General features: G+C 31.5%; 2 protein-coding genes across 2 annotated transcripts; both read right to left on the bottom strand.

The window, feature by feature from the left end:
- Positions 1–2,806: 2,806 nt before the first annotated feature.
- LOC103493596 (LOB domain-containing protein 39-like) lies at positions 2,807–3,875 on the bottom strand. The gene is made up of 2 exons (XM_008454415.3): positions 3,469–3,875; positions 2,807–3,365 (listed from the first exon to the last, which is right to left on the bottom strand). Exons 1-2 carry the CDS (start codon positions 3,650–3,652, stop codon positions 2,938–2,940), a joined length of 612 nt encoding a protein of 203 aa, XP_008452637.2. The 5' UTR covers positions 3,653–3,875; the 3' UTR covers positions 2,807–2,937.
- A 9,170-nt stretch (positions 3,876–13,045) lies between these two features.
- LOC103493598 (zinc finger protein ZAT10-like) lies at positions 13,046–14,271 on the bottom strand. The gene has a single exon (XM_008454417.3). It carries the CDS (start codon positions 14,052–14,054, stop codon positions 13,275–13,277), a length of 780 nt encoding a protein of 259 aa, XP_008452639.2. The 5' UTR covers positions 14,055–14,271; the 3' UTR covers positions 13,046–13,274.
- Between the last annotated feature and the right edge of the window lie 4,517 nt (positions 14,272–18,788).

Genomic DNA, 18,788 nt, shown 5'->3' with positions numbered 1-18,788 from the left:
TTTTTAATAATCTAACTTTGCCCTTCTTCGTCCCGTCGCGGCCTTCAAAAAATTAATTTTTAATCTATAGTTTGACATTAGAATATTCATTTGGTTACGTTCAATGGATGTAGATTCCTCTCCACCTCTATAATTAGGGTCCTAGTTGCATAATTTTATTTGATATGATGTATCATTTGTTTAATTATCTTATTTTTTAAAATGTAGTCAAATTATTAATATATAGAATGTCAATTAAAGAAATAATTGTCATATTTTTTTAAAGAGCATTGTATGGTAGAAGTGTGACGTAGATCATGAAAATTATTTAAAATTGAAGTTTTTTTTTTTTTTTTTTTTGTTAGAAGAAATTGCTCCAATCAGAATAAATACTTAGCATTTAGAGATATCTTGGAAATTTATCTAACTTCCATTAGGAGATTTATTTAATCATGTAATTATGATCCACTTGTAATATGAGACACATGATTCTCCACTTGGCATTATTGATGTGTATTTCATAGACTTTGTCAAATCACAACACAAGTTTAACCCAACAACATACTATACTATTACTATTTTATGAAACTTATTTTTTTCTTTATTTGTGTATTGGAATATTTGGTACGTCGTGAAATTGATTTTTTATTTTATTAATCTTACGTTAATCTTATTTAAATTTAGTCGTTTCTTTTAAGGTGTCAATCCAATCAAAAGAAAAAGGTAAACCCAATATATTTGGTTAACCTCAACCATACACATATTTGATTTGTTGTTTTATGTGAATGTGTTGTTAGTTTTTTCTTCTTAATTAGTTTGTAGGAGTGATTATTTTATGAGTAATATTGGAATCATAAACAAAACATTACGTATTCTTAAATTGTCCATTCATAGATGGTTTCAATGATCATAAAAAAAATATTGAGGTTTTTTTGTTCAGTTAAAATCACAAATAACTAACTAATTAAAAACATTTAGTCAATAGACAATTTAGATTTGAGTATCATACGGTAAGTCATTAAGAATTTGGCTTTAGTACCTTTGAATTGAAAATAGACATGCAATTTTAAACCAATTTTTAATTATTTGATCTTTTTACGGATAAAGAATAGGAGAGAGTCGTAAAAAATGACACTTTCGTATTAAAATTAAGTATAGTAAACTTTTGTCATTTAGTGATTTTTTGTCATGAAATACAATTAGATTGTGTTTTTAACTATTCTTAAAGAAACCCTAATTTAGGTTGTTTTCACTTTTTAACAAGATCGATGTGTGTGTATCATCTATGTATAAAATTGCTATACATCATTTCTATTTTGTCATTCATTGCAACTATTTTAATTGAGGTGATTATACTTGAAATGACGTATTTTTTAGTACTCGTGTATGATTCAGACCATAAATACGACATGCCGCAATTTAATGGTAGAGATATGTTTGAACAAAACAATCACATTCCTTTCTTTGTTTTAACCACTATTCAGATCGAAGTGGTATTTATGTTATGAGTGATCTACATGAATATGAAATTCATGAACTCGTTGTAGAAATATGTTTGAATAGATAATTACGTTATTTGTCACATTATTATAACAATTAAGGTTGAAGTATCTCGTATATATTGAAATATCAATTTCAGGTTTTTTTTTTCCCTTTTGGTGTATATGAATTAAGTTTGTTTTGAATGATTTCTTTATACCAATTTGAAATTTTGGGTTGCTCAGGTTGGCTACGTGAAAAACACGAATAGAATCTCAAAATACTAAACATCAAATACACAATATGTATGTTACAAATTTAAAGAAAAAGAAGGAAACGTCGTTAAAAAAAACATTAATAAAAGATACATATAACCGTAGTTACTAGTTGAGTTCAATTCAAGAAATGATTATTCAACTCGAATCTAACTCGATTCGAAAAATTAAAACTCCAACTTGCTTTAACATTTAAGTTTGGGTAATTCAATAGACATCTTGAACATTCCAAAATTATTAGTATTCTCAAATAAATTTAAAGATTCTTGAATAGTACAAATACTGAAATTAAATATCTGAAAATTAAAATTGAACAATCTTAATGTAATGAATATAAACCGACTTTGAATCTATTTGTTTTTATTCATTTTGTATTTATAGTCCCAATGCATTCTCCATTCGGAATATTATCTTAACAAAATGAATAAATTTTCCAAATACATTTCGTAAGGAAACAGTTTTCTTTTTTCCCTTTATCATCAAAATTACTCCTAATAATGCCTCATATTTCATATTTCCCAACAACCTCAAATTCCCCAAATTATTATATTTGAAATATTTATAGAACAGTTCCTATTCTTTTCTGTATGGAGTTTAAGAAAGTCAGATCGAAAATATCAAAGACGGTCAATCGAAGATAAAAAAGAGAATCGAGGTTCAAACCACGAGTCTGGTTCCTAATGAAAAGGAAACAAGGGCGGTGGTGTTGTTTATTTATTTAGCCTTAGTTATTGTTTTAAATAAATGTATATATGTGTAATGTGTGTGTGTGTGTGTGAAAGAAATAATAATAAAGAAAGAGAAAGGTCAGAGAAGAGTCTTTGAGATGAGGTTGTACGGTACGGCGAGGACAATGTTGAATTTCGATTATCCATTCCATGCAACCAACCATCTCTCCCTCTCCCTCTCCACAATAACATTACATGTCATCCTTACATTATTATTAAAATTTACCCTATACTCCTTTCCCCCAAACTTTACGTTTTTTTTTTTCTTTTCTGTTTCAATGTTAATTTTAAAACTGAGGGATAAATCATCGTCGCCGGTGGAAGAAATTTCATTGCGACGCTTCGTTTCCGACCAACTGATTATTAAAATCTCATTGGATTATTCACTGTTCTTACTTCTACAACATCGCCTCTAAACTCAAAAAAAAAAAAAGAGAAAAAAAATTCCTTCCTTCTCTCTTTCTATCTTTCTTCTTTCACACGAATAAGTTCAAGAGCTTCGTTTCTTTCCGTTGGTCGCCAAGATCGCCGCTTCCGAAGCTAGTCATGACCGACTCTTCGGAATCAAGAGACCGCCGATTCTCCAACGGATGCTTCTTCGTTCTGTTGAGACCGAGATCAGGAAGGCACCGGAAATCAGACGGAGTAGATGGGTAAAATTGAAGATTGTGTGTGGTGGTTGTCCAGACATCGTTATTAAAAGTAAACGATGAATCATCAAGGTTAGGCGTAGGATTCCCAGAAATTTCGATTCCGGGTATTGGTCTGAGAACACCGCCGTTGAGAATGGTATCCGCCGCCGCCTGACAGACGTGCCAGTTCCCACTAGACAAGAGACCAACGGCGCCGCTAACTGGGTTAACTGTGCGACCACAAGCTTCGAATAACAGAGACTGAAACAAAGCTTGAAAACAAAAAAAAGGAAAAGAAAAAGAAAGAGAGGAAATCTCAGAATCGATTGATAGGGGAATTAAAGAAAAAAAGGTAGTTATATAAAACTTAAATACCAGGTCTTTGATGATAAGGAACGGCGGAGATAAAGGACAAAAGATCACTACGGCCGAAAAATTTAGCGAGAAACAGAGTAGCGTTGCCTTGAGCTTCCGGGGAATCAATCCAATGAAGACTTGACCTTAAAACACAAGCTTCGCTGCATCCCTTTCGAAGCACTCTGCAACCGTTGCAACTCATCGTTGAAGAAATTGGTAATAATTTGGAGTTGGGGTGAGTTTACGAGGAATGAAGAATAAAAGGGTTTCTTAAGATAGAAGCAATGAGGAGGAGAGGAATTTTAATGGGGTAATGATAATAATAAATAAGGATAAAAAAGGAGAATATGTTTTTGGGGGGGGGGGGGGGGGGGGGGGGGGGCGTTTGGAGAAGAAGAGTGAAGAAGGGAAGAGAGGAGAGGAGGGAGTGTTGGAAATGGGAGAAGAGTGGGTTAAAAAGAAGAGAGAAAAAGGAGTGTTTGGGGGGAGGGGGGGGGTTAGGGTTAAGAAAGTAACTGTGGTTAAGTTTGATGTCAGAGTGTTGACGGTAGACTTTTTGTGTGGGGACCATATGTCAGATATGCGCGGGGGAGTGGGGCCCAAATGTTGTAGCGTTTAGTAAGGAAGGAAGGAAGGGAGGGAGAGTGGGAGAGAATATGTTGGTTCCAAACTCTGGGCAAGAGCGGCTCCGTGTTTCCGCGAACTCTTTTCTTCCTTTCTACCTTTCTTTATAAAAAACTCTTTCTCATTTCTTTTCTGCTTTTCCCATATTCTTCTTCTTTTAAGATTCTTTCATTAATTAAATACCTTTTCTTTTCTTTTTTTTCTTTCATTTCAAATGTTTTAATTTCTTTCTTCTTCTTCTTCTTCTTCTTCTTTATAATTTGTTTCCATTAATTTAAAATATATTCTTCAAAAAATACATATTTATTAAAATTTTAAATTGATTCAACTTTTATATATGTTTTAATATTTCTCCATTCAAAATAATACTTGAACGTTTTTGTTGTTAAAATCGTAATTAGAAACTGTTATGTATTTGTGAACCGTACTTTGTTGTCGTTTATTCATTTCAATCTCAAATAGTTAAATGTACTAATCTCGGTTTCAACAATAGTAACTTTTCAGCCTTAATTTGCTCGAGATATGAAATTGAAAGAAAATATAAAAGGTAGAAATGATACTAACCTCTTGATGAGTAGATTTCTAGGGTTTCTTAAGGAAATATTTATGGAGATTACAAGGAATAGCATAAGAACACAACAAATTTATAGTGGTTCGGCTACGTCCACTTTGAAGCTGCCATGGAGCTTTATTCAACTTCTTCACGAATCAAACAACTATAGAGAAGTTTGAAGATGAGTTTTTTTCCTCTCTCCAACTCTTTTCTCTCACTGTAATCTTCCATACTAAATTCAATGGTTTATTATTACATTACAGAGTTATTTAATAACGGTGAAAATATAACAATCTCTAACTAACTAATTAGTTTTTTCTGTTTGATTTTAGAAGGACCACAAAAGCTTAGAATCTGCATTTAAGGGTGCTGAGTTGTCTTGGGAAGTAATCGCTCATTCTACTGGACCGAAAACAAAGCACCTGGTATGCCAAGATTGACCGGGGATTGAGCCTCGGGATACAACTTGCTTAACTTACTAAAGAGTCAAAGCATCGGAGGTTCAGAATTGAGTCGGATTCTCTCCAAGCTTCACTAAGTTCTTCTATAAGCAATAAAAATTTCATATCGGGATCTCCCCAATTTCACTAAGATCTTCGGTATTTTTGTGTAGATGTACTCGTTTGTTTTTATTGGAAGGTGTTGGAATTAAAGGTGTAAAAGATCACAAAAACCTTTATATATATATATATATATATAAAAAAAAGGGAGTTTTGAAGAGGAAGTAAAGAAGAGCAAGTGGTGTAGTGGGGTGGGGGAATAGGGAACCGAAGGAGTCGGTAGCAGTGAGGATTGGTTTCGCCGCCGTGGTATGTGCACATGTTACTCACGTGTCTTAGCTTTACGAGTTTCTACTTCCCATCTCAATTGTAAATTAATTAATAAAACTCAAACTCCCCTTTTTTAATTAATTCCACTTCTTTGCTTATTGTTTTTATATACCTTCTCTCTTTCTTTCTTTCTTTCTTTCCTTTACAATTATTTTATTGGGTTGTGACTCAAACCTTACGTCTCACTTTATAAATCAATTGGTCAAATCTCATACACTATAACCCAAACCATCCCTTAAATATTTCCAATCTTCAACTATTATTTTTATTAAAATATTAAACACAAATATTTACCTATTTATTTATTTTAGTACAACAACATAATTTTAATCTAATCATAATTCATTTGATTGTTTATATATAAACATTGACGTAAATCAAGTAGCTAAGACATACCTCTCAATGTATTAGGTCATCTTCAAATTAATAATCTACAAAATATAAATAATCTTCGCTTGCCTTCTTAAAACTTTTTCATTTATTCTATTTCGCCTTTATTATTTAAAATATGTTTTATTCTCTTTAAAACTTTTTTGACATTCTATTTTAATTTCCACCATTGAAAACTTTCGATAAATTTTGAGCATCGTATCTTTTTTTTAAAAAAATAAAAGTATTTAAATAATATACAAGTGTTCGTTTATTTTTATTTTAAGCAATTAAACAATGAATTAATGTAACAATCATATTAATTTACTTATATATACCTTATCTTTTATTTAATTGAATAACTATTTAATTTTTAAATATTTAGTTATCTTACGTATCCAAACATAAACAACTTGAAACGTAGATATTATTAACTATCCATTTTTAACACGATATACTTAGAATCAAATCATTTACGTTATGGTTAGAGATATCAAGATTGACTTAGTAGCATTTGACCCATGAAAATGGTTAACATTCATATATATTTTTCTACAAAAAGTCAAAAAAATTATCCGATATATATTTCTAAGAAGAGAACCATAGAATAGGATGGGTTGGGGTTGGAATATTGAATAAAATGATGTATAAAAATGGTGCTAAAGTAGGGCCTTTGCCTTAAACAACTAGACAAACCAAACCAAATATCCAATGAAAAAATTGCTCAAAAATGAAAAGAAAGAGAGCAATATATCTTTACAACCAATCAAATGACTCTAATAACAATCTTACTCAAAGCTTGGATGCTTTACAATTCATATCACTATTTCAAAGTTCATTAAAGGCTACTTCAACAAATATACCCAACCATATTGTGTCTACCCCACAAATGTCAAAGATTGCACTTTTAATTTCTTTTATAATTTAGAAAAAAAATAAATAAAATAAAGTAGACTACATATCTTTAATAATAATATCAAACTTTTTATGTGTCATAGGCCAATGTAAAAATGACAGAATACACATGGGATTTACATATATGTCAATATCTAATTATTTCTTAGAAATATCTTCTCATTTCTTCATCCAATGATATATGAGATTATTCATTAACTATTTTAGATTTAAACTCATATATGAATATAAAATTATGTTTATATCTCGGGTAGTTTATTCTTTTTATTTTCTCTATTTGATGAAAAGATTTTTCGTTTTGATTGGAATTAAGATAAATAAATATGTGAGAAATAAATCGTAATAGGTTTAAGATCAATAGGGTCCTGTGGAGCGTGCCTAAAACGAAGGCTTTAGGTATATAAGGTTTAGTGATTGGAGTTGACAGCACCCATTACTTTTTCTCCACCGTTGGTTTTGAAATTGAAAAATAAAGAAAGAATTGACAAATCATGGGATATGGGAATGAATATACATTTGATGAAATGTGAAGAAAAGTGGGGATTCCGGTAGAGAAGGCTTTTTGTTTAGATTCTAATAAAATTGCAAAGCAAAATCAAAGTGGTTGGATTTGATCATTTGACAAAACCTAAGAAAGAAAAAAAGCATAAACGATTGAATTTGTACTCATTATTACATGCACACAACAAAAATCATTAAACCAAGAGAGAGAATATTAAAGAGATTATTAGTGAAATATTTAATGAAAGCCCAATAGCTTATTACTATTATTGGAGCCCTAAAAAGGCCAATAGCTTATTACAATTGACCTATATTTCCTTCTCACATTTCTTTTGTCTTTTCTCATTATTATTGCATAATCAATGTACAGTACAAAATCAAATGGCTCAATATTGACAACATTCAAACTAGGTGGGTTACACCTATCTAGGATATGCATAATGCAGCCCATGAAAATTTTGTATGTGACTTTTTTTAAGAAAAAAGATAAGTTGATTTAGTATTATTTTTTACTACCTTATCAAGGAAACGATGCAACCTATGTCATTAAAAAAAAATTCAAATACTTTCATATACCATGTTCACAATCATCCTATGATTTTTCTTTTTCATAAAAAGTTACTTTATATCATTTTTTTTATCCAATATAATGATTAATTGTTATTGACGTAACAATCAATTAATTGAAGTAATAATCATAATGTGGTGGTATGTGAAGTTTACTTTAAAAAAAAAAAAAAAGAATGAAGCAAAAAAAAAATGTAGTGAGTTGATAAGCTAAAAACTATAATAAATTAATACAACGTTAAGATAAGAATATTAATCTAACTCGAATGAGAGAAGTAGAAATTCAAATATTTGACTTCAGCTTTAAGTCCTAGGCCACTTTTATGTTAGCGTAATTCTACTATAGTAATGATTTCATCTTATGTGAAGGTAAAAATGTTTGATGTAATTTTGGAGATGAATGATTATTTATAAGACTTTTTAAAGATAAAAAGAGAGGAGTTGTAAGATAAAATTATGGACATTCGAACCAACATATTTGTCCAAAAGAATATGGAAAGAAGAAGCATAAGACAAAAGATTGATTCTTGGGTGAATCGTTAATTTTGGGCGTAAAGGTAACGCTGCATATTATTAGCTTTTCTTGGAAACACTTTGCTGTCAACCCATCAAAGATACTGCTATCACATCTTCCAACCACTTTGGGCCTCCCAAAAAGCCCAATTGATCAATTGGGCCCAATAGTCCACTACTCTAACTAATTATTTGGGCTCATGGTGTCCACTCAAATGAATTGATCGTTTGGGCCCAAGGCTTGAAACCAAAATGAGATTTTCGTGCATCTCACTACAGGAAAGCAAGTCTATAGCAACATATAGACATATTGTTTGCTATTTATATTACGTAACATCATGATTCTTTTAGCCTATAATAAAGAATTGTAAGTTATCTTCCAACCCATTTTTCTAGGCAATTAATCAACGTTTTATCTTCCAACTCAGTCTTGAAGCATGTTAATGGGAAATGGGAAGAAAATTAATTCTAAAATTATCAACATAGCATTGGATGATATAATATTTAATCTGATTTTACTCATCCTCTTTCACTTTTTGTTCATCTTATTATTAAATGATTAATGATTATGGGTTTAGGAGCGAAGGGAATAAGATAAATATATTTGTTAATGGGAAGGAAGTTTGTATATTGAGTTTTTTTTATTATTATTATTATTGAATATGGCTTGTGATACACTTAATATTGTTTCTTTCTTTTAGTAGATGTTGAAGAAAATGAGGAGATGTCGTAAGGAAGAACTATATATATGTGCAAATATAGTTGTGTTGGCAGCTTGTAATGTGCATATTATTGGGTATACAGTGAACAATGGTATCAACAAATATAAAGTAGATGTTTGGACATGTTAGCCATGTGGAAAGTGAGTGGTGACAACTATTATGAGTTGTATTGGAGGGTTATGGAATGTACTTGGGTACAAGTCGAGAAGTGAAAAAGATTGTTTTAGGTCTGTTCTTTTTTTTACCACTAAAATATATTAAAAAAATCGGTTAAAATTCTATTTTAGTTTCTAAATTTTATGTCTTATTCTATTTTCGTTATTGAATTTAGTTTCTGAACTTTTAGAAAGTGCGTATTTTGGTTCTTGTCGTTAAGATTTCGATGACTTCCATATTTAGATGACTATACTACCAAATAAGATAACCACTCCTAATAATCTAGGGTTTTAATTTTTAGTTGAAGACTAGACGGTAAATTGACATTTTATCATAAGACAATAAAATTCATTTTTTCCTTGAGATTTTGATCGTCACTATTTTGAGGCATCGTCATTCTATCAAACATATATGCTAGATTCAACTTATCTACATACAACCTTTTTAATATCTCAATTTTGATATATTTTGTGATTCATTTGGGTGTTTTTTTTTCTCTTCCTCATTGTGAAAATATTTGTCTCCAATTTCGTAGAGTATTTTATACGAGTATTATATACATTTTACTTTTTTAGTTTATTTTACCTTATCCTCGATATTAACATCAATATAATAGTTTATTTTACGATGTCAACATATTAGTTCTATTTTTATTCTATTCAATGTCTATCCTTCCGATTTGTTTCAAGATTTTAATTTGAAAAAAAAAAGAGTGGAAACAGAAAAGGGGTTGTGAGAGATTTAAATTTAAAAAAAAAACAACAAAATTAATTTTTAATTTGGATTTTATTTGATTCACGTATTGTTACATGAAATATTTGTACAATAAATTAGTAAGATACCTTATTATTTATCGATTTAATTAATATGATGAATCTAGAATCTACTAATAAATAGACAGGGATCAAAGTAAAATTAAAAGAAAAAAAAGTTCAAAGACCAAAACACAGTTTTAGAATTCAGTAACCAAAATAGGTTAATGGTTTGATATTGCAACCGAGTGAATGTGGGATCAAGAGTGCAAATTTAAGAATATTATTAATAAAATTAATTATTTTTTAAAAGAGAAAACTAATTAAGCTTATCGTTAAGCAGAGTTGATTAAGCATCTACCAAAAATTCCCAAACAATTTAGAATTATAAAAGGCTCAAAGTACGAGTTTTTTAAGTTGTGTGATTTGATCATTTTTCTTCATCTTCATCTTTATATTTTTCCAAGAAAAATTGTAGTGGGTAATTTTTTATAATAGTATATAACAAATATGAGACTTAGCTTTCAATTTCATGAATATGGAAAAATATTCCCTTTTTAAAATATTTTTCATCTTGAATTTATTATTATTTTCAAATATTTATTCTTCCACTTTTTTTAAAGAGATAAACCACTATCACTAATAAATCATTTAGCTTTGATACAAGATTGTTAAGATTGGATACAAAATTATTTAGATGGATATAAGATCGTTTAGACTAAATACAAAGACAAGAGATCATTTAGGTTGGAAGATCGTTCATATTGGATATACGTTTGGATTTAGTACAAGATTGTTTAGATTTAGTACAAACTTGTTTAGACTAATACAAGATCATTTAAACTAGGTACAAAAGTAAAAATCGTTTAGATTTGATACAAGAGTACAACATCATTTAAACTGGGTATGTTTGACCCATTATTTGTTGGAGTATTTTTGTTATTTCACATTATAAATTTGTGAATTTTTTTTCTTTTTCGAAAGCTTTCACGATTTGTTATTTTTTTAAAAAAGAATTGAAGGTAAAAGATATGAGAATCAAAATAGAATAAAGTGGTATTAGATTTTATTTTTTTCTTTTTTGGGGAATTCTTCAACTTATCAGTACTCATAATTCTATGTCCTTAGTCCTAATTCTAAGTCCAATTTTAAACAGTAACTTTCACAGTTCCTGTTTTTCCTCTTTCTATTTCTTTAATATTAAACAATGAAAAAGAAGAACTGTATGCTTTTCCCTTTTATGGACTTTTTTTCTACCTATATTATCTTATCTTACACAATGCAATTAGCTTACAAATCTTCTCATTTCACTTTGTAATCAAATCTCTTTCTTAAAAAAGCCCATTGAATTTCAGGATTAACATCCACGAGAAAAAGAAAAACAATGTTTATTGCACTTTAATTATTATTATTATTTTTTTTTAATTTTTCCTTATTCACATATTTCTACAAAAAGTCTAATTTATAAATTTTATGTTATATCTATAATTTATAAATAGCTTATTTTAAAAAAAATAAAAAAAAATTAATATTACTCACTAATTACAAACAAAAAATAAATAAATAAGTAACAAAAATAACTTTTCTTAAAATAAAATAAAAAAGTGGAGAGAAATAATAAGTGATAAATGGTATGAAATCCACAAAGATCCTAAGCTCCACTTTTAGGGGTCTCTCAAATTGTGAAGGGCGGCGGGTGCGGATGCGGCGGCAATGGTGGTGTGGTTCTCATCATTTCCACTTTCCAATTTCCATTATATGCCATCAATCCAATTCCTAAGTTCTCCAAATATTGAAAATTCCAATTCCATCTAACTTACAGACCAATCCCACTTGTGTGTCCTCTTTCTCCACTTGGTCGGCCGACCCCCCCTTGTTTTCCTTTTTAATTATCCATTTCTATTGCCTCTTTCCCTTTCCCTTTCCCTTTCCCATGCCCCCACCAACACACAATTTTAACACATAAACGTATAAACACATAACACACCGTCCCTCAAACCAAACCCTACGTATGTCTTAATTATCTGGGCCCTTCCTTTTCTCTCAACAAACCACATAAAAAATGGCTCTCTGTTTTTGGACACTAAAAACTCACTCCTTAACCCCTCTTGGTTGACTTTTTCTCTCTTTTTAATGTAAACACTAATATCGGGTTGTCCTCATCATCATCTCTTTAAACATTCAAACTCAACTCCCCACACGCAATCCCTACTTTTCAACTTTCAACTTTCTCACACACACACACACACCCCTTCTGAATAAGTCATTGCTTTGTGTTGTTCTTATGTAGCTTCCTTTCCATTACATACCCTTTTTTTTTTTTTAATTTACGCGTACACCACAATTGATCTTGCTGTTCTCCTTTTCCTCTTGCTTTATGGCGCAACACATGGGAAGTTTATTCCTCTTTTGAGAATATTCCGGACGCGGTGACTTTGCTTCTAATTGCTTCGCACCAAATCCAGATCGTTCCTTCCTTGCAGAAAGAGTCCACACAAAAGTCGTATCTTTTTTTTATTTAAAAATAAATAAATACCAGATGGGGATTTTAAAGTTCCATCCTTTTTGGTTTTCCTTTACTTGGGTACGTGGCAAAATCATACTTTGCCACCCCCAATAGAATTGCAGGTGGAAGAATGACTAGTCCTAAAATCTTTCCCATAGATGTTCTATTTTTCACATTTCAACGGCGCTAGCCTTACAAAAAATGAGAAAAGAAACCAACAATAAAAACACGCGTCCTAAATTAAAAAGTATAAGAACTATTGAAACATTTTAATTTGTATACTCTCGAGACAGATCGCCGCCATATAGAAAAGGAAACAAAAGAGTAAAAAGGAAGGTAAAAAGTAAAAGGAAAATGAGAACTTTTCACCACAGTGATAAGACGAACGCAACAAACCGTGGCATCATCCATCGCCCACGCATGCCCTGCACGTCGCCCCACGCCAACTCTCCATATCTCTTCATACATTCATTATGCCGATTCCTTGCGTGCTTTGAATTTGGATCCCTTTCTTTTTTTATGAAATATATTTCATTTATTTATTTTGTAAATGTGATTAATTTCTTGTTTAATTCGAGAAATATGAATGATAAAAAGAATAATCAATTGAATTTATCATGTGGATGAACTTACAAAGAACAATAGTGGGTATACGAGTAGAACAAACAAAGGGTGTAAATGGTGGGTGGGGGGTTATAATCTAATCTCTACTTCCCTTCTATTTACACACAAACAAATCACCTACTAAACAAACAAATTCAAACAAATTCTGTTTCTTTTCTCTAAGATTTCTGGAACTAAATGATTCCCAGTTGATTAATTTTGAGAAACTTCAATTTTAGGAATTGTTAATATACGAGGCTTCTTCAGAGGTAATGGACTTTGAACCTCGTCGTCCCCGGCAGAGATAAAGAATCCTGGTGATAACTCCGGCAAGGCTGGGAGGTTAAGGTCAAAGTCACGGTGGCTGTGACTCTGTGTGTGAGTAGACCCAACTCCTTCGGACGATGTCACGGCCGCAGTGGCGTTGTTGTTGTTGTTGTTATGATGACTATGTGGGTGATTGTTGTTGTTACTGAGTCCGCCGTCGTAGTGGCAACGTTTGTGACCGCCTAAGGCTTGACCGGTGGGAAAAGACTTGTGACAAATAGAGCACTGGTGGGATTTAGCTCCAGCGACGGAGGCGGTGGCAGTAGCGGTGGCAGAAGTAGTTGTGGTGGAGGAAGTGGATTGATCTTCCCCTGTAGCTGATTTTCTGTGGCTAGCTTTATGTCCACCCAAAGCTTGATAAGACGAAAAAGCTTTGTCACAAACAGAGCACTTGTAACTAAGTTTAACAACAGATATGGGTTGAGCAGGAATTGGAACTTCATAATCAAGTGGGTGATCAGAATCAGAAGTAGCGGTTGCGCCACCACGAGCAAGCATGATGAGACATAAGGCTAAATACTCTTCCTCAGTAGGAGGGTTATCAAATCCACGTGGACGCTTAGTTCTCTTCCGCTTAGACCAAGACTCGAATGAATTGAGGCTTGGTTCGTCGTAGTGAAGAGCTGGTGATGGAGTTGTAGGAGAATTCAGAGCTTCAAGAGCCATTAGAGAGGAAAGATGTAAAGCTGATGGAACAAACGAGATCAAGAATTGGGCGAAAGTTGAAAGTTGAAAGTTGAAAGTGTGTGTTTTGGAGTGATAAAGAGTGAAAGAAGGGATGGGATGGGTTTATAAGGAAGGGAAAAACAGATGGAAGAGTAAGGAAGTTGCGTGACAAGTGGTGAGAAAGTAAGAGAGATGCTCAAGTTATTACAAAAATATATAAATAAAAATAAAAAAAGGAAGAATATAAATTTGAAGACATCACGTTTGGTTAGAGGGTATTTCTTGGTAGCCAAGGAGGACCCAGTTGGGTCAACAACACAAAATTAGAAGAGTGGAAAGTTGTAAGTAAGTGACTGAGTGAGTTTTACAATACCAAAACGCCCTTCATAAATATCAATAAAATACTATTCAACGTTCCAAGTCAATACCCCAAACGCGGTTAATAGCATTGCAGCAGCCGGCGGTCTTTCTTACTTTTCCTAACACAAACTAACTATCTTTGACATACCCCAACCTTATTTTAAAACCTTCATTTCAAAACTCTCAAATAAAAAAGAGTACTAGATTTTATATTGTAGTAAACTTTTTTTTTTTTCACATTTACTATTTATTTCTCAGATTAAAATAGTTTACTCTTTCAATATATACTACTCTAATAACTAATGTTCAATTTTATCTAGAAAGACCGACCCTTTGGCCTTTCCTATTTGATTTCCGTCTACAACCAAACTTCCTGTCTACACACAAATTACTTCTCACACAAGCTAACCCCTATCTCATAATTCAATGAATCTATCTAATTAACAAACCGCCATATGTTATTTAAGAAAAATACATAAATTTATTTTTATTTTTATTTTTTTGTAAATAATTAATGAGGAGGCAAAGTGAGAGTGAGACGGTGGGTTAGCGTTTGGTGTTCATAAAGTGTAAAATACGAATGTCAAAACGAGTGGAAGGCAGCCAAAGGTCTGCGGGGGCTATGTGGCCTTTTCTCTAGAGCTGTATTTGTTTGAGGATTTGGTCTATTCGTAACCCAAGTGGATTATATTAAGGGTTTTTTTCTTTTTTTCTCTCTCTTTCTCTTTTTTTTTTTTTTTTTTTTTTTTTTTTTTTTTTTTGCTTTTTAAATTAATGAACAGAGTAGTTATTTTGATATTTCCGTCGTCACACTCATTAATTTAAAAATAAAATTCCTCCACTGGGTTTATGCCGTAATTGACCAAAGACTATATGCTCTGTGCACATTGGAATAATTTGTGGGTGAGGAGAAGGAGTTCACTTACACTTTTAAAAGGTCTACAAATTGACTTCTACAACTCCAAACCCCCCTTTTGAATTCCCTCCACTTCTTCCCTTAAAACACTGCCATTTGGTAAAACACTCACCCACAACGCCACTATCACGTTCTCAGAAAATTCTCATCTTTTTTTTTTTTTGTTTTTTTTTTTTTTTTGTGCTTAAAATTTAAATGTCGAAATCCCAACGCTCGAAAGACGACTCGTTATCAAATACTTTCGAGCATATTACCCATTTCACCCTTCTCCCAATTTCTCTCGGTTATGGGTGTTTGTGTAATTTCAACTAGGAGAGCTCAGCTCACACCAATTTGAGTAAGGTGGATTTTGGAGTGTCGTTATCGAAAGGTATAGGAGGTGGAAAGTTGGGCAGGGAGAAGTACGTGAAGCTAAAACGTCGTGTCGTAACAGTCCACTATTTTTGTTTTTATATTTTTCTCTTTAAAACAGCAGCCTCCGTGGAATCAACAAAAATTAAAAATTAAAAATAAAAATTCCAAGTAGGATGAAGTTTTGATGACGTAGCCTGCTGGGACCCATATTGGTGAATCTGAATAAAGATGTACACGTGTTCTATAAGTGCTTCCGCTGCTGTCACTGCCTACTCATCACTCCATTCTTATCCTTAACATAAATAATAAACATCACTAGTTTCTTTATTTTTCTTTTTTCTTCCCCCCCCCCCCCCCCCCACACACACACACACACAAAACGAATAATCCAATCCAGCGGGCTTGTTTTCTTTTGCTTCATTGATAGTAATCAAAAACAAAAGTGTCTGTTAAACAAAATTAGTAATTTAGAGGCAAAGTTAAATCGTGTCACAAATCAATGCGGCCGCCGCAGCCACATACGTTTAATTTATACATGTAATTTCTCTAGCTTATAGTTACATGTTGAATTGCCTCATCAATTATCTTTGCCCCTAAAGAAAAACACGTGGTTTTTATTTGTTTATTTATTTGTAATTTTAAACACAATCAGATATTCTTAAACAACTTTCCATAAACGGAGAATTTTACACGCAATTGGTTTTAAGCTTTCTCTACAGCCTACACACGTAACTGATCAAAACTAGCATGAAACTCCCAAGAAAATATAATAACACACAATGACGGACAATTTCAAAGTGATTTGGTAAAGGGTGTGTGTGTAAGAGAAGTATTTCGTCAAAAGTTTGGAAGTTGATAGGATAGGGTTGGAAGTACAAAGGCGAAAAAGGGCATATACTGATACCATTGATTTTAAAATTGGAAAGAAATCAAAGTATAAAAAATATATATGTATATATAAAAGACAAAACCAGGTTGGTGTGTGATTCTTAGGCTTTTTGGATTGGGCCACACTTTGGATGGTCATTTGATTTAACGTCTTGGCCCCACCCTTTGGGCTTTGTATAACTACGGCTACAAAACCAATCAATTTTAATGGGTTCTTATTCATACTCTCCAACATAAAAACTTAGTTGAATTCACACTTGAGCGTACCAGTAAATATCAGATTTGTAGTTTCAATCTTCTACCTTCAATTTGAAACAACTATTTTTGTACTTTGATGACTAAATAAATATTCTTAATTTTTAATAATTCGATTTTTAATTATAAACAAATATTAGTATGATTCAATATACATTGTGAATCAAAATTAATTCTAAACTATAGAGACCAAGTTATATGTGATAAAAATTAACACTAAATTTTGATGAAATTTTTTAGGATAGAAATTAAATTGTTACAAATTGTAAAGTATGAAAACTAATTCGAATTTAAGATACCAAATTGTTATGATTTTGAAAGTATAAAGATCAAATTGTTACCGACTAAAATTCATAAATTAGATTGTTGCTTTATGAAAGTTGGGAGATTGAAATGTTTCATAAAACAATTAATTAATTAGTATAGGACGGAAATAACTACGTAATGTAGATGCCTTAGATATGTGCACCTTTTTGTATCTAGGCGTCTACTTTGTCATACTCAAATTTGTTTAATGATTTAACCTTCCAATCTGCCAATTTAAATCATAAGTTACCAATCCTTCTTATGTTTATTTGTATTTGTATTTAATTTAGGTTTTGAAATGTTAAAACTTAAAAGCTCCCTCTATTCGTTTTTTTTTTTCTATTTCACAATTTATCTATCTGTTTTTTATATAATTAAATAATTAAATATTAATCAAAGTAAATAAATAAATAATAATAATAAAATTAAGATTTTATTTCGTAACAATTTTATTTTTAATTTTTAAAAATAAAATCAATAAACACTATTTCTACCACTACTATTTCTTACTAAGTCGCTTTGAGTCATCACATTACTATACTTCTCAAGTTCAACTTCTAAACCATACCAATAACTTAAAAAAAAAAAACTTAAATACTGTCTCAAATTGCCCTATTTTTATACATCTATCTATATATATCAATGAATCAGTTTTACTAACTTTTTCATTTGGACTATCTTTACATAGTGATAAAAAAAAAAACCGAACAAATGCAACAAGAGTAAAGCAAGAAACTAGTGAGTAGTGAGTCAATAAGAAACTCTACAAATTGATGTGTAAGTGGAGCACTGCTCAAATAATGTCTCTCTCTCTCTCTCTCTCTCTCTCTTTTGTAAGAGATAAATACAGCTGAATGATTATCTTAAAAGATACAACCAATGAGTGAAAGTTGTTGTTGCACACCCTCTCTACTACATACATACATATATATATATATATATATATATATATATATATATGTATGTATGATAAGTTAAAATCAATAATATAAAGTTGGAAATGAAGTGTTTATGAAAGCGAAAGCATACATCTCGCTGGAGTTTAGAATTAATATTAATCATATATCCAAATAATAATTTAATATTTAGGGTATAAACAAAAGGGCAAAGTGGGAAATTTAACTGCCAATAATTTGAACACACAACAATTGTAAACGTAATTCTCACAGCTTTTGAAACACGGCAAAAGCCATGCCAATCCTTACTCAATCCAAATTTCCCCAACATTACCCTCCACTAAACAGGACACGTGTCCAAACAAACCTTAAAAAAAAAAAAGAAAAAGAAAACGCTACTCCTACTCTACTTCCCCCACACATAGACACGTCATCGCATCGTCGCACGTACGAGTTTTAACTGCAAGGATGACATGACACGAGGAGGGCATCACACGTTTGCCGGAATAAAATCCCAGTCTCCGTTCTGGCATTATTATTCCGATATGGCAATCCTTTTTTTTTTTTAGTTTTTGGAGATTTTATTCTGTGGGTTATAATGTGTGATGATGTTATAACAATGGCGGATGAGGGTCGGGTCGTGCTATGGGCGGTGCAATTTTTCAGGCGACAAAACTAAAGAACAGAAATAAGGATTTATTAATGTTCTAATTATTGCCTAACAAATTAAAATTAAAAAAAAAAATTGACTTAATTACT

Source organism: Cucumis melo, chromosome 7 (assembly GCF_025177605.1).
Source record: "Cucumis melo cultivar AY chromosome 7, USDA_Cmelo_AY_1.0, whole genome shotgun sequence".
Classification (NCBI taxonomy): Eukaryota; Viridiplantae; Streptophyta; class Magnoliopsida; order Cucurbitales; family Cucurbitaceae; genus Cucumis; species Cucumis melo.
This window is presented reverse-complemented; position numbering and strand designations above follow the sequence as displayed.

Excerpts from the sequence above, each read along its gene's own strand:
- LOC103493596 (XM_008454415.3), bottom strand. The coding sequence starts at position 3,652 with ATGAGTTGCAACGGTTGCAGAGTGCTTCGAAAGGGATGCAGCGAAGCT. Across the intron at positions 3,366-3,468 it reads TCCTTATCATCAAAGACCTG|CTTTGTTTCAGTCTCTGTTA; the intron begins GTATTTAAGTTT and ends TTTGTTTTCAAG.
- LOC103493598 (XM_008454417.3), bottom strand. The coding sequence starts at position 14,054 with ATGGCTCTTGAAGCTCTGAATTCTCCTACAACTCCATCACCAGCTCTT.